Source organism: Ictidomys tridecemlineatus, chromosome 13, assembly GCF_052094955.1.
Source record: "Ictidomys tridecemlineatus isolate mIctTri1 chromosome 13, mIctTri1.hap1, whole genome shotgun sequence".
Classification (NCBI taxonomy): domain Eukaryota; kingdom Metazoa; phylum Chordata; class Mammalia; order Rodentia; family Sciuridae; genus Ictidomys; species Ictidomys tridecemlineatus.
In genome coordinates this window covers 96,757,837-96,781,788 of record NC_135489.1, presented here as the reverse complement: position 1 = coordinate 96,781,788, position 23,952 = coordinate 96,757,837, and the positions used below count along the sequence as shown (strand labels likewise).

Here is a 23,952-nt window from a genome sequence, read left to right as displayed (position 1 = left end):
GCATGCTCCAAAATAAGACAAAACTGTTTAATTGAACTTTGTATAGACTCAGATGTTCCAATGATAGAGACCAATGCCTAATTCAGCAACTCATTCAGACTAGAAATTCTAACCAATCCCCATCCACACCAACCCTGACAACTTCAAACCTATGACTCAATCTTCCCTGTGACCACTATTCCTTTTTTGAAAGTCAAGACCACATGCTCCCTCCTGTTTTCAGTCAATTTACTATATATAAGCTCAGCTTTGTGTGACAGGCAGAGGTCACCAGTACAGTTTTAAAAAAGTGTTACAGGAGTATGACTGAAATTTTAAGGGAGAAATCAGGAAATCTGAAATGTAGAAAATCTGAAATTCCATCTCTATACAAAACACCCATAAATACAGACCCATGAAGTCCCCAATAATTTAAGTGAAGCCTACCAAGCCACAAGGGTCACCACTCCCACACAGCTTCCCACCCAACAACTTAGTGGCTTGCTAGAGGATCAGTATAAGACCATAAAAGACTTAGGGAAAATCTTCAGGCCAAAACCAAAAGCTAAAACCAAGACAAACTAAGAAACTCTTAAATAGTACAGCTTATTCCAGCTTATTCTATAAATTATTTAAAATATAATTTATAGCCACAAAAAAATGTAAGCTATATACATCTATGAAAAAAAAAGTATGAAAATTTAAAAAGAGCTCTTACGTATTTAAAATGATGATTGAGATTAAAAGAAAAAGGTTGGAAAATAAAAGTCCATAACCACCCTTAGAAAGAATAAGATGAAATGAACGGAAAAGGAAAAAAGAATCAACCTAAAAGATCTGACATCCACACAGCATGTATCCCAGAGAGAAAAAAATTAGAAGATAAAAGAAACAAAATTCCACAATTATAGTATGAATCTACAGACTGAAAACCTGAAACAACACTTACATACATTACCATAAGTTTCACAACACATAAAAGGGAAATTTTCTAAGTTTCCAGAACAGGAGAATATTAACTATACACATACAAGTGATAATAAAAATGACACCCAACTTTCCTAAAAAAACAAATAGAACCCCAAAGACAATACAGCAATGCTTTGAAGATTCTAACTGAAAAGTACTTCCAACCCAGACTTTTACCCAAAGTTTTGAGCATAACAACTGAAGAAAGACAATGCCAATGTGAAGTCTCAAAAACTAATATTCTAAGAGCATTTTTGAAAAATGTTACTATAGACAATTTCAAACACAATAGCAGAAAATATGAATGAATCACCACAAATGCCAACTTTTAACAATCTATTCATTCACTGTCTACTCTTGACACTTCTTAAGATAAACATGCTTTGTGCTCAGAAAGAATACACATCAAAAAAGGGAAAACATAGCATCTAGGAAACAATGAGATTTCAGCATAAAAGAAAAAAATTTCTGAGGTTGGGTTGTGGCTCAGAGTACAGCACTCAGCTAGCTAGCATGCATGAGGCCCTGAGTTCGATCCTCAGCACCACATAAAAGAAAGGTACTGCGTCTACCTACAACTAAAAAATAAATATTTTTTAAAAAGAAAATTCCTAATTTGGCAATTCCACATCAGGTCTACGGAAAAAAAACAACCTAAAAGAATAAAAGGGCCGGGTATGGCGGTGTACACCTGCAATTCCAGCAGTTCAGGAGGCTGTGGCAGGAAGATCAAGAGTTTAAAGTCAGCCTCAGCACAAGTGATGTTCTAAGCAACTCAGTGAGACCCTGTCCAGAGGCCCTGAGTTCAACCCCCAGTACAACCTCCACGCAAAAATGAAAAAGGTTCTAAAAAACACAAATGAATCATCACCTTTGACTGTGCAGGAAATCATACTCAGAGTTCAGAAAATTAAAAAAGGAAAAGAAAAGCAATCAAAATCCCAAGGAGGGAGGGGAAGTTGTACCAAAAAAAAAAAGAAATTACAGTGCATTACTTGGCTCAACATTCAACATTTACATAATCAAAACTACTACTAGGGGGTTAGTATAAGAGGAAGTTATGTTAAAGAGCCAAATTACTCACCAGAAGCCAATACAAAACATTTAATACTGGAAGATCAAGAGAACTTTGTATATATTTATTTGCAAATTTTAAAATGTAAAAACCAATGAGTTAAAAATGTTACCTATGCAATACTTTCTGCATTTTGTTACAAGCCTTTTAGTTGGGCCCTGCCGAAGGTCATAAGGGTCACCATACCAATTATGGAATGTTATTTGAGATGAATTAGCCTCTTTTAGGATGAATCTTTTTGCACATGGCCATATCAGTAATTGATAGAGGGATTTAAAAGCAGCATAGCATTTCTCTGTCAAGAGGAAGAATGAATAAAACTTATATTATCAATAATACTGATCAAGAGGTCAGCACTCTTTTTGAAACAGTATAGTACTATGCCATTTTGAAATACCTATCTGGTCTCCGCCAGCTACCTCCAGATACATAACTCCTAGAACAGGGATCACTTAATGTGTCTTTTTTATGTTTAAGGAGATGCCTGGTGGCTGGGGGTTCCTACTTCAGAATGGGAGCTAGCCACTGAAAACACTGAGGACTAAAGAGGAGTGTGTTTAGGAAAGCCTCCCAACACACACCTGGAGGCGTTGGTGGGTGGTGCACCCTTGACAGTGCGTGCATCTAGCTCATCTGTTTCCTTTGTTAATCTCTCTCATAGTAAACAGTAAACTTAAGCATTTTCCTGAGTTCTATGAGCTACTCTAGCAAACGGGATCATGGAAAAGCAAATTTATAGCCAGTTCTGACACAATATTCAGATAGTATCTATCAAAACTGAATTAAGTGGAGGATACTCAGCTGGTATCTGCTGCAAAACTGCTTGGTTGCTGGTGGAGAGAAACCCCACCATTCCACATGCTACTGACCAGAGATGCTGTGTTATACTGACTATATACAGAGAATGAGGGTAAGCACTTTGTTCCCTTCCCACATACACTTTATCTCCTTAACCTCACAGTGAAAAAAGAAGAAATAACCCCATTCATGCTCTCTCATGATAAAATATCTTAATGGGTTAAATAGAAACTCTTTGGCCCTATGCTATAGGAAATATTGAAAAATAAGAGAAATCAAAATACTTATATGAAAGGATTAACTTCCCACTTTATTTAAAAAGAAAAACAATCAAATCATTTCTACTACTATACACATCTACACATCACTATGATCAGCCAGCCTTCCACCTAAGAGGTTCCTGTTTAAGTTAGATTTTGGAATGGTATATGTAAAAGAACTATGGGAAATAAGTCATTATTTCAAATAATAGAGAACTGGGAGATTATACTCACTGGCCAATAAAATCCTGAGAGCAATTTTTTCACTTAATGAAATAAAAATATTTTATTCTAAACAGTAATGATCAATACTACTACTATTACTAAATGTGCCAGGCACCTAGGGAAACACTTGACACACAATATCTCATTTAGTTCTTAACCTAAACAGCTACAGTAACAGCCTCATATTTTAGATGAGAAAACCTAAGGCTGAAGAAAACTTAAACACATCACATCAGTGTTTACACAGCAAGTAAGAGAAAACTGGGACTCTAAAAGTTCTCAGATGGTCAGACATAATGGCACATGCCTGTGATCCCTTAGCTGGGAGAGCTAAGGTGATGATCCCATGTCCCAGGACAGCCTTAGCAACTTAGGGATACCCTGCCTTAAAAGAAAAAATTAGGGATGTAGCTCAGTGGTAGAGCAATCCTGGGTTCAATCTACAGCACCACCAAAAAAAAAAAGTCTCAGATGACTTACAGGTCAGTCATCAGTATTCTAAATAAATATTTCAAAACTATATTGAACACTGAAATCAATGTTAATTTTGGGAAGCTAAAATTAAAAAAGGTAATAAGGGGTACTTAAAAATCTAAATCCCAGTCAAGCTAGTTCTCAGTCTTATGAGGTTAACAGACATACCAAAAAATTGATTTAAAAAGCAGACCAGTCTTCAAGGTTGTAGAATTAAAATAACACACCTGGAGGCAGCAGGTTGGGAAGTCAGCTCAGTTTTCTAAGACTATGTGATCAGCAGAGATACCAAAAAGTTAGAGCAATTAAGCTAAAGAAAGTATCATTGACCTAATTTATAGCATAGTTCTACACAATTTTATTTTTGTTTTTCGCGGGTGGGGGGGTGGGGGGGGGTGAAAACCAAGCCAGGGGGCCAGGGATGGTGACTCACATCTGTAATCCAAGAGGCTCAAGAGGCTGAGACAGGAGGATCACAAATTCAAAGCCAGCCTCAGCAACTCAGGAAGGCCCTAAACAACTCATGGGCACCCTGCCTCTAAATAAAATACAAAAAAGGGCTGGGGATGTGGCTCAGTGGCTCAGCACCCCTGGGTTCAATCTCAGGTCCAAAAAAAACAAGCAAGATCCCAACTTCTGTTGTACTAGCTCTGTGCCAAAAAATTGATAATTACTATTAAATATTCATTTCATTTTCATACCAGTATACTTCCTTCAAATAAGCACACTAAAAGCTTTCTTTATAAATCTGTTCAAAATCCTAACTTCATTAAATACAATGCTCATCTAAGCCCTCATCACCTTCTTTGAACAATATCTCCTAGGTTTTAATGTAATCCTAAATACATATTTAGTGAAATCCCTCCTGTCAAGAAACTAAAGCTGGTTTTTCACATGTGTATGTGAATAAAATACTGGAAATCACCATGCTTCAAGAGCAGCAAACCACTAGGTATTATGTGAAAGTACTCCTCGATTTCATATCTGTCTTTAAAAGTATATTACACTAGAATATGTGCAGAGCTGCAATGCTTACCTGCATCAGCTCTGGACCGCTGGCCAGGTGTCTTTCCGAATGGGGTCTTCATTCATCTGTATTTATGTGAGCAGCAGAGCTGCTAGACTAGGGTGAAAATTCAATATTCTCCAATTGGAAAGTTTCCACAAAATGTCAGTTTTCTTGTTAATCCACCATCCAAGTGTCTCTTTTATAAGCTCAGCAAAAATGTGAGGAATCACAAGTGCTCTGTAAAATAGTGAAATAGTTAATTACTAGAGCAATCAAAGCAGCAAAATGCCTAGTGAGCCATTAAAATACAACCTAAAACAACAATAATAAAAAAAATATATATACAACCTAAAATTTAAATCTTTTAACTAAAAATGCACTTTTCCCCCAAAAAATGAATTTTGATTCCTAAGACCTGAATTCTAGCATAGGACAAAGTAGAAGGGCAAAAACAAGGCAATTGTTCCATTAAGACAAAGTCTAGGATAATCCCAAGACCCAAATGTAGTTAAGTGAGGAACTATCCTAATGCACTTGGCTGGTAGAAAAGAGTGAGTGCTGGGATTTCAGAAAGTTTAGATTGGCATGGCCCATCTTCCTGGTAGGACATAATGAACGAGACAATGGGGAGAGCAACAGGGATGTGTGGTCACTGAAGGGGGCACAGTTGGTAGAAAATGAGTAGACCAGTGGCCCTGGACAGGAGAAAGGATTCTGGCCAACAAAATTTCACTTTCCTGCTTCTCCTCCTAAGTTTCCAGAAACCAGAGGAAGGGTCCAGAAACACCTCACCCATGCAAAGTGTCGAGTCATTTTATGCAAACAGCTTTACCATTCAAACAAATCTAGTTCCAGGAATTTACAGTCCACAGTATATACTTCCATATATATTCTCAGAGAGCATAAAAAAATCCACTATAAATTTCACTTAGGATGCTTGGTTCTTATGTTTTAGTCTTTATGTCTACAATTTATGACCAATTTAAAGAACTGAAGGGAAAACTTAATCATCTAAAAGACTAAAATATAACCAAATCATTAAAATAGGTAAGATGTCTGAGGAATGAAGGAGAAGGCAGTTTAACTTTTAAGGTAGAATTTCTCCACTATGCAGGAGTGGCGGGCGGAGCAACCTGTAGTCCCACATCTCAGGAAACTATCACTGAGCCCAGGAGTTCAAGGCCAGCCTGGCTGACATTGCAATACCATCTCAAAAATAATAAATAAAATCCAAATTACATAAACTTTTTATATTATTCAAGGAAGACAGAGTTTTAAAAAAAATCAATGATTTCATGACTAATTTCTTCCAAAAATGTTCAGGATGCCTATTGTTGGAAGCTTAGGGTAGACAGGGAAACAACAAACAAATAAGCAAAATAAATTGTGTGTGTGTGTGTGTGTGTGTGTGTGTAACAGCAATGTAAAGTACTGAGAAAAGCACAAAAATAGCACCTATTCTGTAGGTAACGCCTCAGTATTGAGGCTTAAGCAAACTCTCCAGTGCTTCAGATAGTATCTCTGGGAAGCTATAACCAATCTGCCTCCCATCCTACCCAACTAAAGAAACCAGGCCTATAATGAAAGACATCAGGACAACTGGCACCCTCCTTCCCCCACGAGCCTTCCCACCTGCTTCACTATCGTGATGGCAAAAGGTACGACTTAGGCAGTCGAGGGGGAGAAATAAACAAGGTCTACACTTCTTCCTTTCTCAATGCTTTATTCACTCAAATCACTCAATACAATTTCACTCTATAAATTCTTAAGAAAATGACAACCCTTAATGCTAGGCACTGCAATAGACACAATCAATTCACAGCAAACAATTCTAGATTAATTCTAAGCACTGAAAACACACTCAATCTTGACAGGCTCATGACAGACATTCCCTCTGCATGCTAAATTCAAGTGCCAGACCAGAAGTCTCAACCCTTAGGCTCTAAGTCCAGCAGATGCACACTCACTCAGACCATGGTGATCAGGTCAGGAACCAAGGCAGGATTCTCCTGGGCTGGAGCTGAAGGCCGGTTGAGGAGAGAGTTATAGAGAGAAGTTGCGGCTCTCACCAGAGTCAAGATGACAGCAGTGAGGAAAATGCAGAGGATCAGGCAAACAATGAAAAGTATTAGGATGTCAGTGCGGGCGTGGGGGGCATCAGTATCACCTGGCTGAATGTCTCTTCATTTGCTCCACTATTTATACCAAATTTTGGAGCTTTTGACCCCCCTTCCAATCGTTATCAGCTGCCACCTGAGTCTCTCAGTGACCAGTTAAAACATCTGGTCTGGTGGTCCCACCCTTATCAGGGGGAAGACAACATGCCAGAGGATTCACACTGAGTTTACCAGAGTGAGAAGAAGTGACTTCTTTGTGCCTGAGGGCCATACTGGAGGGCCCATTAGGAGTGTCTGGTGAGACTGCAGGTTTCAAACTGGGGTTTTAAAATGGAGTTGCTTAGGCTCAGGACACACACAAACTCTCACATGGCTCATTTACCTTATTCAGCCTGAGCTTTCTTCATTGAACTCTTTCCATCTCCCTCTTCTGTGTGCCTGCCCACACCTCTCCAGAAGGTGCCTGCCCACACCTCTCCAGAAGGCAAAGACCACCTTCAGCAAAGTGCTACCTACTACCACCAGAGACCTTCCCCATTCACAGCTCCCTCCAAAGGCATCTGCTTGTATCTCTCACTGCATACTGTTCTCCAATCCAGAACTTCCATTTAGAAACACATCCCATACACTAGTACTAACAGCTACCCCTTTTAGTTAGTCTCCTGGTCATCTGCACATCCTTACTGAAGACTTTGGTACTGGTTTATTTCCTTTCTATCAAAAGAAATCAATATTCTTGGCAATCCCATCATCCAAACATATGATCTTTTCAATGCCTTCCCCTGGGTTCTTATACATCAACCCTTCAAACTCCCTACCATACATAAGCCAACTATTCCCATAGTCAGTCACAACCCAGACCTTTTCTCACCAATAACTATGAAAACCTCCAAAATTTCATTTCAAGCATCCCACACTCAATATCACCCCTGATCACTCCAGGTTTCTTACATTAACACTGCCATTCTAACAATTCTTTGATGCAACTGACAGAAGAATTTTAAGATGTTCTAAATTAAGTTATAAACCAGAGGATAGAGGGAAGAAGAGTTAAGAGTTCATTTTACACTGACAGATTTGGGCTAGACCAATATAGTGTTGGGGGGAGAGGCACCTTCTCCACATTCCCTTCCTCTATTTTGAAGATCAGCCATCAAGGAAAGGCAGCATTGTACTTGTAGAACCAACGAAGAAGCTAAAAGTACTTCTCCTTATGGAAGGTCCTCTGATCACAGGACTTTGCTCACATCTTGTCATTATTATTTATAACCAATGTAATCCCAATGAAGCAACTTATACTTCTTTTTCACAGATCATCTTTCTTTTGGTACTGGAGACTGAACCCAGGCCCACTTAACCACTGAGCCACATCTTTTCTTTTTTGGATACAGTACGTGGGATCAAACCTAGGGCCTCGTGCATGCCAAAGCAAGCTCTCCATCACTGAGCTACATCCTCAGCCCCCTTTATTTATTTTGAGAGAGAGCCTCACTAAGTTGCTGAGACTGGCCTCGAACCTGTGATTCTCCTGCCTCAGCTTCTGGAGTTGCTGGAACTATAGGCATGCATCACCATACCTGGCTTCCAGGATTTCCACTATAAAATATCTTGGCTTCTTGGATCTAGAAGACATTTTTCCAAATGCTATATGGCAATGACGCTGACGCTGGTATTTCAAGAGAATTTGTTGTAGGCCCAATCCTTTAACTTTGGCTAACATCTGTAACAGTTTTGTAACCCTTTTATTTCAGCTATTTCTTGGTTTCTAAATTTTAACACAGCCATTCCATACTTTTATCATTTCTGCATTGTCCTATTATGAACCTCAGGAACTAAATGACCTATCTATCGCTGGCTAAGATTTCAGGGATGGTACAACCACAGTGGTTGCTCTCTTGCTGTGCTCAATTTCCCTGCTTCTTTTCCTTCACTATAATGTACAAAGCATCAACCCAACTCCCTTTCTGCTATGCTTACAACTAAAGAACTAAATATGGATGAGAAACATACAAACTTTCACTTCAAATTTATCAGGTTGTAATCTCAAAGCACCTTCAGCATTACTGCCCAGATAGGCTTGCTATCTTCTAGGGGAGGGAGGGAGGGAGGGAGGGAGGGAGAGAGGGAGAGAGGGAGAGAGAGAGAGAGAGAGAGAATGAGAACACGAACTACACACCATCCCACCACCAAAGTGCCTTTTGCTCCTATAATAAGATGAACTGTCCTGAGCCATGTACAATTAGCCCTGTCAGTTTTTACCTAATTTCATCCTTGCCATGTGCATATCTCTCTCAACCACTAGAACATTCTCAGCAGCTTACAATAAATGTAGTCAGGGACATCCCAGGGCACCACTGTTTCTCTACTCTTCTTTCCAAAACTACTTTAAAAAGATTAAAGAAAATGTTAATCTACAGAAATATAAATTAATCCTAACTTAAATTTGTTGTACGGAATGTGATTTTTCACTTACTAATATTCTAAAGTGTGCATCCTTTTCAATGGCAGATTTAAGCTTATCTTGGCAATACTTTCTGCATCTTTCTACTTCATTAAAATTTATAAGTTGAACTTGGTTAACAAACTTTTAAGTAGAAGGAAAAACTGCAGTGGGGGAAGGAAACAAGGGGACTTTTTGAACAATTTAAGAATACAAACTGGGCACATGGGCACACACCTGTAATCCCAGCAACTCATGAGGCTGAGACAGAAAGATCATGAGTTCAAAGACAGCCTCAGCTCAGTGAGACCCTGTCTCTACTTAAATAAAATAAAATCCAAAATAGTGTTGGGAATGGCTCAATGGTGGAGTGCCCCTGAGTTCAATTCCCAGTACACAACACGCACACACACACACACACACACACACACACTTACTTTGATCTGTGATATAAAGAAAAATATCTGTGACATTAGGAAAACACATTTTGGTCTTCCTCTCATTGCCTAGCACACAGCTCCTAAGATCCTAGAATACAGTTGTTAAAGGAATGACTGATGCCTAAGGATACAAGGATGGCCTCAGGGATTTCCAGGGCAATCAACCACCTTCCAACCACAGTCCAAACCCCACCCCCACCCCCCCACCCCACCCCCCACCCCCCCCACCCACCCCCGCAGCGCTAGAGACTGGTCAGTAATCGTCAATGATCAGTAATGTGGAATGTGGTCAACCATGCCTAAGAAGACTTCCATAAAACCCCAGTTCAGAGAGCATCCAAGTGGATGAACACATGGAGGTTCCTGGAAAAGATTTAGGAGCTCCAGAACTCTCCTCCAGAGCTTGCCCTATGCAACTCTAACTGTTCATCTTGAGCTGTATCCTTCATAATAGACCTGCAATCTAGTTAAGTACACTTTTCCTGAGTTGTGAGCCATTTCAGCAAATTATTAAACTCAAGGGGGGAAAATCACTGAAACTTCCAGTGGATAAGAAAAACAGGTTAAGGTGGTAAAGTATTTGCAATTCCTAAATCTGGATGAATATGTAGATATTCAACAGCCTATTTCAAGTTTTCTATAAAAAAATTTTTTTCACCACAAAAAGATAATTGCTCAGCAGGCTGAAGCAAAAGGACCCCATGTGAGTCCAGGAGTTCAAGCCCAGCATGAGTAACACAGCAAGATTCCACCTCTTAGAAGAAAAAGGAGCCAGGTCCAGTGGTGCACACCTGTAATCCCAGCAGTTTGGGAGGCTGAGGCAGGAGGATTGCAAAATTCAACAAGGCCAGCTTCAGGAACTTAGAAAGGTCCTAAGCAACTCAGAACCTTTCTCAAATTTAAAAACAAAAAGGACTAATGATGTAGCCCAGTCGTAAAGCATCCTTAGGTCAAATCTCCAGTACCAAAAGGAGAGAGAGAGAAAGGGGGTCAGTGGTTTTAAACTTTGTAACTATAAACGGTGGGGGGGGGTATCACTAGGAGCTGTGTGCAGGTGCCTGCCTGTAATCCCAGAGATTTGGGAGGCTGAAGCAGAAGGAGTCAGAGTCAAAGTCCAAGTCCAAAACCCTGTCTCAAAATAAAAAAGATTGGGGGTATAGCTCAGTGCCCCTAAGTTCAACCTGAAGAAGAAACAAGAAAAGAGGAAAAGGAGGAGGGGGGAGGACTCGATTCTAAACAGCAGAATTACAGTGGTCAGCTATTCAAGGACCTTGAAAAGTGCTACCACACCAAAGGTCTGCAAAGCTGAAACTCTCCCATCAATAAAAACAAAATCATTGAACAGTCTAAACAACTACACACTAACTTTTAATAAAGAAGCTCTTATGCATGGATAAAATCTACAAGGACCACGAGTTTGGATGGGAGATGATTTCTACATTTCTTCTATACTCCTTCTGAAATAAGGCTCTTTCTTCCTTATTTCCATCCTGAAGGTATGCAATACCATTAGCAGTACCTCTAACTTTATGAACAACAGAACAACCCACTGCATCTGTTGCAGATCTCAAAATATATCCCAAATTCACCAAATATTTCTAGGCTGAAAGTATTAGACCTGCCACTGTTACCGCTGTTGACCAGTGACGAGTTCTTGCTCCCCGATGTTGAAGAATAACACCAAAGAAGCACGCCGAGGCAAGGTCAGAGTAGAAATTAGAAATTTATTAAAGGACAGAAGAAAAGACTTCTCCCGGAGGAAGAAGGGGACCCAGAAGGTGGAATCCGTGGAAGTGCGGTTGTTTCCCCTTTTTATAGTTTTGGTGATGGAATGTAGGTTGGAAGGCCTGAGGGGTGGGACACAGGTGGGCCTAATTATTACCTTTTGGGATGGGATTATCACTTCTCTGGGATGGGCTATTTCCAAATCTGTTGGGGCTGTTGGTTAACACTTCTTTGAGGTGGACTTTGGCCTAGGGCCTTTTCAGGACTTCATTAACATTCCATGAGTTGTCCTGTATTTTCCCTGAGTCATTCCCAGCATGGCCTCCATTTTAGATTTCACTCGATTTTAGACCCGATTTACCTAACTACACTGACTACCTAACTTTAAATCTGGCTTCACCACTACCATTGAAAAACCAGCTTCATACTAGGACTCAGGTACAGCATAAGCCAGCTATGTAGCTGTTAGGCCTGGTCCTTAGCCACCACTAAGGAAGCATAATTAGTATAACAAAAAGCCTGAAGAGCCTTGGTTCCAGTTCCTGAGAAGTACCCTCTAAATCCATGAAATTTCCTGAGGACAACTCAGGAGTGTCTGTAATTCTAGGTGAGCCCCCAGACAGCCTCTGCTAACAAGATGACTCAAAAGTTCTGGCCACACCAGAAAGATCAACCAACCATGGGATTAGAAGATTGGAGCTTTGAGTCCCATGAAAGCACTCCAGGAGTTAAAGAGACTGAGTTCCAGTTCTGACCAATGAGTTGGTCAATCATGGGGATGTAAAAGAATCATCAATAAAAACCATGGACACACAGACTCAGGTGAGCGCTTCTGGCTGACAATACTCTGCATGCTATAGTAACACATGGATGGTCCAGGAGGGTCAAAATGAAGCCAGATTTAAAATTAGGTAGTCAGTGTAGTTAGGTAAATCGGGCCTAATAAAGAGTGAAATCCAAAATGGAGGCCATGCTGAGGAAAAGTGGAGCAACTCTCCTGGAATGTTAATGAACTCCAGGAAACAACCCAACAGATTTGAAGATAGCCCATCCCAAAGAAATGTTAATTAACAGCAAACTTGAAGATGCCCAGATTACTTCTTTGGCCCACCCGTGTCCCACCCCTCTGGCCTTCCCACCTACATTCCATCAACTGTAAAATGGAGAGACAACCCCACTTCCAGGGATTCCATCTCTTGGGTCCCCTTCTTCCTCCGGGAGAAGTCTTTTCTGCTGTCCTTTAATAAACTTCTAATCTCTACTCTGACTTTGCCTCAGCGTGCTTCTCTGGTGTTATTCTTCAACAGCAGTAACAAAAACTGACTCAGTAGGGAAGAGCATTGCACATTTGACCCTCACAGGTCTTGCCCTGGTCATTTCTTTTTGTAACCTTTTCTAATTTAAAAACTATAATCATAAATACTGTACTCTCTGGAGTTCTATAGATTTTTCTAAGTGCATGATCAAACTTGAGGTTATAGAAATCTCCAAATTTGTAGTGACCCCAATCAGTATGCAAAAGGTAATTTGGGAACCCCCCCAAGTTTGTAGCTGGTGTATGAAATGGGGTCAATCTTATAGAAACCTGTGAAGTCTGACCTAAATGGGCAGTTAATTAAGTGCATTCTGGAGTCTGAGGCAGGAGGATTGGGAGTTCAAAGCCAACCAGCTTCAGCAATTTACCAAGGTCCTAAGCTACTCAGTAAGACCCTGTCTCTAAATAAAATACAAAAAGGGCTGGGGATGTGGCTCATAATTAAGCACCATGGGTTCAATCCCAGGTACCAAAAAAAAAAAGAAAGCACTGCACTTACAATGACACACACATCTAAAACATCTCCTGTACTCCCTTATCACTCCCTTATTTGGTAATCAGTACATAAAAGGAAATAAGCTACAGACCACCCCGTAATCCATTTCTTTTTCAAATACACATCAAAAACCTTCCGTTTAATCCCTTAAAAAACAAAATTTGAAGTACCTATATGTTAACTATATGCTATGGCCCATATATTGTCTTGTCACTTATGTTACCAAAGTAGCTAAAGTACATTACACAGTACAGTAATATTTTTATAATTCTTTAAATATAATTGGTTTCCCTTGTTAGTCTGTGTAGCTTAATTCACTGTGTTCAAAAACATTCCAAATAGTTATCCACAGGTTTCACTGGATTGGCCAAAAGGCCCATGGCACCACCTCTGCCTACAACGGGGGACAACAATCCCTCCAGGTCCTTAAAGGGTTTGTGAAGATCACCTACAAGAATCATCAAAAAGAATGGCCAAAAACTGAAAAATAAATATTGAAATTCTCTCTCTCCCCTCTCTCTCTCTCTGAAAAAATAAATAAATAAACTTTAAAAAAAAAAAGAATGGCCAACTCCTGATAATTATAAACTAGTGATCCTAACAGTCACATAATAAAAATAAAAATAAAATCTAAAGGTACCCCTAGCAAAACCTATTAGGAACCAGAGTTTCTAGCAGAAAAAACTAATTCTAGGTCACAGGAGCTTGGAACATCCTGCCATACCAGAAGCAAGGAAGCTATCAAAGACTACCGGAGTTTTACCAAAGAAATAGAAGATTCTTTTGCACTCTTTACTCTTATATCTGAATGAAAACTTCCATGATGAGAAGTTGAACACATACACTAACATATTTAAAGACATCAAAGAACTTGAGAGAGAAAGATAGTACAACACCACAGAGGCAAAATCTAGGACAGGAAATTCTACAGCTGAAACCACTTTCATCCTTGAGACTGACTGCCAAGTGTTAAGGGGCAGTTGAGAGACCGACAGTTTTAGCAAGGTTAGGAGACAGAGGCTAGTATACAGGGGCTACCAAGGGGAGGGCAGCTGGAGAGGCACTGGGAAACTTGTGTCCCTGAGCTGGAACCCTGAACAGCTCCCTTAAGGAGCTGGGGGAAGAGGGCGGGGCCACGCTCTAAGCATAACTCATCTTCATCCCCACAACTGACCTGCAGGGTCAAAGAATTCCCAGTCCCTCAAATGCCTGCCAGAAGCAAGCATGAATCTTCCCAGGGAATATGATTCTAGACCCAAAAATATTCAAATAATATTTAAAATGTACTCTACTAGATGTGCACATAAACAAAATGAATAAAACCCAGCAGAAACAACAAATAAAAACTAGAAAAAAGCCACAGAACTGACAGGATTGAGTTTCAAAATCATACTAGGAGAATGGTACGGGTTTTTTTTGTTATTGTTTGCTTGCTTACTTGCTTTTTATATTGCTGAGGATCAATCCCAGGGCCTCACACATGCTCTACCACTGAACTTCACCCCAGCCCCAATAAACATAATTATTAAATGAAAAAGGAAACAGCTATAATTACTATGTTCAAAGAGATATACAACTGAAAACTTTGGTTAAAAAAATTAAAAACCAGATATTCCAGAAGTGGAAAAAAATACAAAAAATTTAATGGACAAGACTAACAGCAGGTTAATATGATAAAAATTAATGACTTAAAAAAAGAAAGAATAGTAATGACTAAATAGACAGCAGACAAAAAATATCCAGATTGAAGCAAGAATGGGTAAGAGATTGAAAAATGTTTAACAGGGTTTAAATGGGTTCTCAGAATAGGGGTGGAGAAGGGAGATAGCAGAAACTTTTAAAAGAACACCTTCAAAATTATGAAAGAGCAGTTCTCTGTGGACCCATTCCAAGCAGGATTTTTAAAAAACTGCACAAACTCCTAGAAAAATGATAGTAAAACCATGGAAAATCAAAAACAGGAAAAACAGCCAGGCACAGTGGCGCACATCTGTAATCCCAGCAGCTCTGGAGGCTGAAGCAGGAAGCTCACAAGTTCAAAGCCAGCCTCAGCAATTTAGTGAGGCCCTGTCTTGAAGATGGGATGGGGTGCTGGGAATGTGGCTCAGGGTTAAAAGCTTCTGGGTTCAATCCAATACTACACACACACACACACACACACACACACACACACACACAAGCATCTTTCAAAAAGGAAGATAACTTCTAATATTTTTAGAATTTTTTATATTTATACACATTCAGGATTGATTCACTATAAGAACTCAACAGAACAGGTAAAAAATATAAAGGATGTTATGATAGTTCTTGAGACAGAAGAAAAATGTTCCAAGATGGAGGACCAAGTTACAACCAGGAATGAAGATCAATGAAATGGGTAAATTTTGTGGGTAAATCTAAATAGGTATTGACTGTACCTATTGACTGACAATTAATTAATGTTTTAAAATAAAATAGATTTAAAACAGCAAAAATATAACATTAAAGTAAAAATAAAATAAATGGAGTTTAAGTGTACAGGAAGAGACAGAAAGTGCCAAATAATATTAGATTCTGATAAGTCAAATAGACATTTTAACTAACTTCCAAGTTCAGAGGGAAAAAAAAACAAGTAAATAAACAATAAGAATCCCAGGCTGGGGATACAGCTCAGTTGGTAGAGTGCTTACCTCGCATGCACAAGGCAATGGGTTCAATCCCCAGCACCACAAAAAAAAAAAAAAAAAAAAAAAAACCGCAAAAGGTGGCGACATCAACAGGAAAAAGTGTGTGAGAGAGGAATAAGGAAAATGAACTCATTAACATATTTAAACCCAACTAAGTCAAATAGATCAAATGTTCCAATCATAATAACAACTGACAAGGCTTTTAATATCCTACTATATGGTCCTAACAAGAGAATCACCAACAACCTAAGTATATAGACTGACAATAAAAAATAAAGAAGATACTCTGCAAATATTAAGAAAATTATAATTGCAACATTAATATCAAGTTGATAAATTTACCTCTAATGTTTTTGTCTTAAAGAACATTTAAGATAAACAACTCTAAATATGCGTGCAACCAATAACATATCCTAAAAATACATAAAGTAAAAATTATCAGAACTAAGGAAAAGGAAACACAAAAACAAAGTACAGTTTGCACTTCTCTAAACAGAAAATACAAAATAAAAAACACTTCACTCAAGCCTGGTGTAGTGGCGCAGGCCTGTGATCAAAGTGGGTCAGGAGGCTGAAACAGGAGAATTTCCAGTTCAGAGCCAGCCTCAGCAACGTTGAGGCACTAAGCAACTCAGTGAAACCCTGTCTCTAAATAAAAAAATACAAAATAGGGCTGGGGATGTGGCTTAGTGGTTGAGTGCCCGAGTTCAATCCCAGTACCAAAAAAAAGATAAAAAATTTGACCCATTTTGAGTGCTGACATGATGCCACGGTGGAGAATTCCACACCATAAAACTGTTTCAAGCAAAAATTATTATAAATATTGCATAAAATCACCTTCAGTCTATGTGGTTATGGGTAATTTCATGTTTGAACATGGGGGAGATATATATATGCAAATCTCCACTATCAGGGTGGAGGGAGGGCAACCCAAAACATTTCTGGTTCCAAGCATTTTAGGTAAGATACTCAACCTGTATTAACACATCTATCTCAGTAATCAATAGAACCAGTAGGCCAAACCATGAAAAAAAAAATTTAAGGCTACAATAATTTAACAAGATTAATCAACTTGAATTGACAAAGCACTATACCCAACAAACAGAAATACATTCTTCCCAACCACATATAACACTTCAAAAGCTACAAACTGGTTGTTTTAGTCAATATTTTGTCTCTGTTACAAATATCTGAGGAAAAAAAAAAAAACTTGAAGAAGGAAAAATCTATTGTGGCTCACAGTTTCAGAGTTCCAGTCCATGATTTGTGGGTTCCACTGTTATGGGACTATAATAAAGTAGAACATCATAGCAGAAAGGGCGCTGAAAGCAGAGCAGGTAGGGCTCAAGGACAAATTATATCCTTTCCAGGGCAAGCCCCAATGACCCACCTCCTCCAAGCAGGTCCTACCTCCTGCAGTTTCTACCACATCCCAACAGTTCATTCAAATACAAATCCCTCAATAGAGTAAAGCCACTGATGAGACAAGAGGCCTTATAGTCCAATCACTACCCGAAATCCTCACTTATATACACTGCTGCATTGGGGGCCAAGCCTTCAACACGACCCTTTGAAGACATTCCAGAATCAAACCTTAACAGTGATACAGTGCTTGCCTAGCATATGCTCTGGGTCCAATCCCTAGCACCACAAAAACTGCACATGTGCTGGGCCATAAAGCTTCAAAAAGCTTCATAAGCTTAAGTGTTATGCTTTTTTACTATAATGGGATTGATAGAACTCAGAGAAGACCACTATGATACTATAGTAGTGGGGGTACAGGTCATTTTGTAATTGTCAGAAGCCAAGGAATGCAAACTATTCTGTGGGTGATAAGGATGTTTCAGGGCAGGTTTGTCAACTGTAACAAATACACCAATCTGAAGGGAGTGTTAATGACAGAGGTTATGTATGTGTGGGGTCAGGAGATATATGAGAAAGCCTGCATGTCATGCTCAATTTTGCTATGAACTTAAAACTTCTCTAAGTCTACTTAAGAAAAAGGGATGGGGTGTACCTTAGAAGGGCTTGCCTAGCCCCCCGCCATGCTCTGGGTTCCATCCCCAGCACGAGAGAGAGGGAAAGGACTATAAACAACTTCAGAAATCTTAGTTGATTAAGACAGACAGACAGACACACAGACACACATACACACACCCTGCCCAGCTTCCTTCCCTTGTCCTCCCCCACCTCCTCCTTTTCTCCATCCCCCCCACACACAGTTGGGTCACCTGTAAACAGGATCACTCTGGCAGGAAGAAGGGAACATGACAAATCTCACCACTGTTCTTACAGTTTGTGTGACAAAGTCTCTTCCGCTCACATTCATTGACCAAGGCAAATCACATAGCCACACCTAACTTAGAAGAACCACAGTAAGATACCTGTACATAACAGGTGGAATGTCTAAAATTGGATACATTAACAATACCACATTCTCAATGAGGATATGGAGCCACAGAATATTCACTGCAATGGGAAGAAAAATTGGTATAACCACTCTGGAAAAGTTTATTTCATCAATTAGTACCTGTCACAGGCATAATATATGACCCAGTGATTCCATTCCTTAATTTACTCAACAGAAAACCAGGCAAAAAAATAAGAATGTTTACGTCAATACCACTCACGTTAGCCTATGACATCATACAAATGAGTCTCAGATCACCTACCACGGGGAGCTTAACCAAATGACTTGGGAGGCTCTGCTCTGAATCCATCACGGCTTTCCCTCTGGCCTCATACTTCCCACAGGTTCTTTCAGCCAGTGACTGAAGTAGGCCTACTGCTACAGAACAAAGGACTCCTCTACATGGCAAATGGCTGAAAGACTGCCTGCCTCAAACTGCCTAGGAAATGCACTACAGCCCTAAGACCTTTCCTGAGATTCCCTCTTTCCCTTGCCCCTTCCTCCTCCACAACCATCACATCTGTGTGGGTCTCAGGGCTCTAGTCGATCTAACCTCAACTTGCTATCCTCTTGTTCCTGGGGAAACCAGAACTAATCCAATACCTGTCAACAGGAAAACAACTACTATGCAGTCATACATAATGAAACAAACTACCATCACAGGGAACCCATGATGGACACTCATGATGAAATGCGTGGTAGTTACAGTCAGTGTCCGTCAAAAACCAGAATTCAGGGCTGGGGCTGTAACTCAGTGGTACAGCACCTGCCTCGAATGTGTGAGGCATTGGGTTCATTCCTCAGCACCACATATAAGTAAGTAAATAAATAAAGATATTGTGGCTATCTACAACTAAAAAAAAATATTTAAAAAGAATTTTATAACTACTTCTGTACTTAAACATAATGATAAAAATTTTTTAAAGTTGACAAGGAGAAAAAAACTACAGAAGTCAACAGTGCTCAAACCAAAGGGAAATTTGCTATTAACTCAAAGTTTAAGTTATTTAGAACTGAGCACACAATAAATACCTCCTGTCCCCTTTGCTTCCTCTATAATTGTAAAGATTGCTATGAATCTAACACCAAGAGCACATAGTTTTATCACCTGCTTCTCTTATCAAATGTTAAGTTTCTCATAAAATAAATTTCCTACCAATCTTTTTCCTTGGAAAATACTTCTGGCTATGTTGCCCAGTCTGGCCTTGAATTTGTGGTCTCCTTCCTAAGCCTCCTGTAGCTGAGTCACCTGCCATCACATCTAGCTCTCAACCTCTTTAATTTCAAAAGTGGCAGAACATTCTGGTATATGAATACCATCATTTATTCTCCCTTAATTCCATTATTGAACAACTATTTCTAATTTTTCATTATCACAAACACTACTGTGATGAAAAACCTCATACTTATTTGTATACCTATGCAGATTTATATATAATAAATTTCAAGCAGTGGAACTGGGTCAACAGTGTATGTGGATTTTTAATCCTGTTTAAGTTTAGGGAACCATCCTCCAAAAAGGACTAAATTATAGTCCCACAAACAATATGTCATCTATTTAAAGACTATGTAATTCAGGCAAAACTTACTTTATGGACTAATATTTTAAAGATGGTGAAGAAGAGTAATCATGAATAAAAGTACACAGAATTACTTTTATCTTTTGCTGAATCTATTTAAAAGGAAAATCTCACAAAGTTAAACACCAGGATAATACCAAAAAAAAAAAAAAAATGACCGACAGCTTTAAGTCAGAGATGAAGTCTATATAAAAAAGATCATTCAACAGACCTTATTTAACAAAGACAGTCAATTAATGTGTACTTTAAAGGTGTTTAAACACTGTTTAACTTCTTTCTAAAATTTTTCAGAAAGTTCAAGAAACCACTACAAATACTGAATTATACCTCTACACAAAATGCTTTTAATTAAACATTAGCTGCACTTATGAATCACTGTTAGAATGAAAACAATCTCATAAAAATTAAATCTTCAAAAACAGTCAAAATGGAACAAAGTATTTAAAAACTCAATCTAAAGAATGGGTATAACAAGGGGCTGGGGATGTGGCTCAAGCGGTATCGCGCTCGCCTGGCATGCTTGCGGCCTGGGTTCGGTCCTCAGCACCACATACAAAAAACGAAGATGTTGTGTCCGCCGAGAACTAAGAAAAAATAAATAATTATATTAAAAAAAAAAAAAAGAATGGGTATAAGAAAATGGTACTTCTTTAATAATGCTACCAGCATTCAAACAGAAGGGGAGGAGTGTGAGCACAGTGCACACCAAAGACACTAGAATCTAATGTCTTGGTTAATTTGGAGTCTATATTCTGGTTTTGTTTGTTTGTTTGTTTGCAAACAGTTAATCAAATATTTTGTATAGTAATTATCAATTAATATCATCCCCAGCTATACTTCAAAAGTTTTCAGGAAGAAAAAATAGGCAGATCCAAAATGAAGGCAATACTGGGTCAATAAACACTTAGAGAAGGAGGAAACGTGAGCACAGCATCAGCACAGAGACCTGCACCTGTGAGAAGCGCAGGCGCACACAGGGCAGGGACATAAGCACAAATGGGAAAGCCTCTCAACTTGCAAGCCCTCTTTTCCTATCCAGACTACTTAACAGTAAACTTTCTTACCACCCACAGTTATCAATCTAGTTAAGCAGAAGAAGGTCATTTCTCTGGTAAATAAAGATGACATGAAGAGATAGCACTGTTTTAGGCCCCCAAACAGAATGTTATTAAGTCTCTCCTTTCCACTCTTTCCCTCACTCTACAACTGTTCAAAATTTCCTTTATCCTTTAACAATCCTTCACTTGTGCTAACCAACTGAAATATGACATTGTCATTAAACAATGACTTTCATGTTGCCTATGATCTCATCCAACATCACTGGATTTTACTCCTGCATTATTTGTTGTACTTTATGTTTGTGATTATATCTCTTCTTCCCCTAACTCCCAAAGCCTCATCCCAAAGCTTTTCGGACTTGGCCTATTCACTGGATTTGAGAAAGGCAAAAATTTGGCCTCTGATAAGTGAAGCACATAATATTGTTTCTGGGAAAAGGCTAAAATAAACCTCTTTTTTATGTGTTCTTAGTTTACTTAAAACTCACTAATTCTGGAGATCACACAGTTGGGCAATTGTTATTAGTCTCCCACTAGCTTTTTTGTAGGTAACAGCTCTTTGACTTGTGGGCTACTGTGGTAATGGCCGCCCAGGTTATTTTCCAGGGACCATAAAGCAGCCTCCGCTGAAAACACTTGACTCCTCACCCAGGCCTGACAAGCATTCTGTGGGAGACTGGAAAAGATGAGAACACTCTGTTCCATTTTAACCTTTGGGTCAGCTCTTCGTGTAGACATGCTGATCATATGAAAAGTATTTTATCCAAAACTATAATATACGGTTAACCTGACTGAGAAATAGAAAGTTTGGTGGCCCATTTTCAGAATATAATATTTAGCCTTAACTGGGATAAAAGGTCCAATTATAGCCGATCCCTTTGCCCACCCCAATTTTAAAATTAGCCAATCAAGTAGATTGGAACCCGGAATTCCTCCAATCAGAGCAAGGGTGTGTGCTGCATTAGGAATAAGAGCAGGAAGGAGGACTGCCCACCCACCCAAGCCCTTGCTAGCCAGGTTCTGTAGCACACCCTTCTGGCAGAAGTAGTCTGCTTTGCCCACCCACTTCCAATCAAGTGTTTGATTTCTTGCAGCACCTTGGTAGTTGTAACACTAACCTAAACTTGCCTTTCTTTCAAGGCTAAAGGCACCTGCCAGTCACCATGACTGGAAACACGAAAACCATGAAAGGAGTAAAAAGAGGTGGCACCAGTCCACTCATTATTCCTAGCCTATATCCATAACTCTTCAACCTGCTGGAATTGTTAAGAAGTTGATCTGTAAGCAAAGCTCCCACTTCTCCTGGGGGAGGGGGATTGAACCAAGGGATGCTTTACCTCGGAGCCACATCCCTAGCCTTTCTCATTTTGAGACAGGGTCTCAATAAGTCGCTTAGAGCCTTAGTAAGTTGCCAAGGCTGGCCTGGAACTTGCGATCCTCCAGCCTCAGTCTCTTAAATCTCTGGGATTACTGGAGTACCAACAATTCTCCATTGTTTAGCCACTGAATAATGCCTTTCTCACCAAAGCTTATCTTTCAGACATTGGTTTTTCGTGAGATGTGCTTCCAAACTTGAGTTCAGTAACACTATGCAAAATTACATGCATCTTTAGTTTTTACAAAGAAATGTACAGTGGAACATGCCTGTAATTCCAGCAGCTCGGGAGGCTGAGACAGAAGGATCGCATGTTCAAAGCCAGCCTCAGCAAAAGCGAGGCACCTATCTCTAAAGAAAATACAAAATAGGGCTGGAGAGGTGGTTCACCAATACCCCAATCCCCAGTAACAAAAAAAAAAAAAAAAAAAAAGAAATACAGTCAGAAGTTAGGAATTATTACAGGGTACACTATTACCAATTCAATTAGCAATGTTATCTTGAACCAGAGAAAATTCTGATACATTTATACTATACTGTTATCAATCGCAGTAGTATTAATGAAAAATATTTAACCCCCTATGGATAAGAAATGGGCAAAAATAGGAATAGAGAATACACAAATGATGAACTAACCCCATTAACAGGTTGTATTTTCCCCAACCCACCTTCAAACACTCTAGTAAAGAAGGTTTAAAAAAAAAAAAAAAAGTTCTTTGAGGGGTCTGGCTTCGCCCCCCCTTCATTGTCAGTTTATAAATTAAGTCTGCAAATTTAACTCCAAAACCTCTGCTTTGACGACTTCAGTAAAAATTCTGTTAACTAGATTAGTTTTTTTGGGTTTTTTTCCTAACTTAAATCAAGTAGGACTTCAGTGTACTATCCCTTTATTTCAATTCTAGGAATGCTATGATGAACCAGCCAATACCATACTCCAGATTGTTTGATTACTGCTTTGGCTCCTCTGTCCTCATCTTTGAGGTGGGGCCGCTGGGCTCCTGTCACCACAGGTCCAGTTATCCCCACTGCATTTAAGGATCCCAGTTCAATGGCAATAGTTCCTACAGTCATTTCAGACTTTCAGAGTGACCACAGAGCTCACGGACACTGGTGCTCTCCTCTCAAATTTATCTCTTACAGAAACAATCTAAGACATGAGCTCCAAATAAATCCTCCCATGCAAATATCTCTAATTTTTTGGATCCCTTCCTTCTACAGTATACCAAGGTAGTTCTGGCAGATCAACTTCATTTAGTACGAGTCACATTTTGGCTGTTTACAGCCAATCAACAAAGTTACTCAGGCCCTTTTCTATCCTTCAAGTTAACACACTGAATCCAGAAACACTACTGTCAACTTACCAATACACTGATCCAGCTTTATGTTCCACAATTAAGATCTAGTCCCACAAATACTGTCCCAGGTTCCTATCTATATAGTGTCAAAACTATTCAACGATTTGGAGTGTTACCTCACTACAGGTCTAGAACAAAGATAGTGGTTGCTCACATTCTCAGGAAAAGAAGCCAATGCAGGCAGTT

The 23,952-nt window shown here is 39.3% G+C and overlaps 1 protein-coding gene across 7 annotated transcripts in view; it reads right to left on the bottom strand.

The window, feature by feature from the left end:
* Spin1 (spindlin 1) overlaps window positions 1-23,952 on the bottom strand; it is a 67,756-nt gene that overhangs the window by 32,630 nt on the left and 11,174 nt on the right. For 6 of the 7 annotated variants that reach the window (XM_078030651.1, XM_078030652.1, XM_078030654.1 and 3 more), the window contains one exon: window positions 4,817-5,026. The exons of the other annotated variant lie outside the window; for it this stretch is intronic. In XM_078030651.1, coding sequence (XP_077886777.1) covers window positions 4,817-4,868 — 52 coding nt within the window. In that variant the 5' untranslated portion in view covers window positions 4,869-5,026. The remainder of the gene's footprint in view (window positions 1-4,816; window positions 5,027-23,952) is intronic. 7 annotated transcript variants of the gene reach the window in all.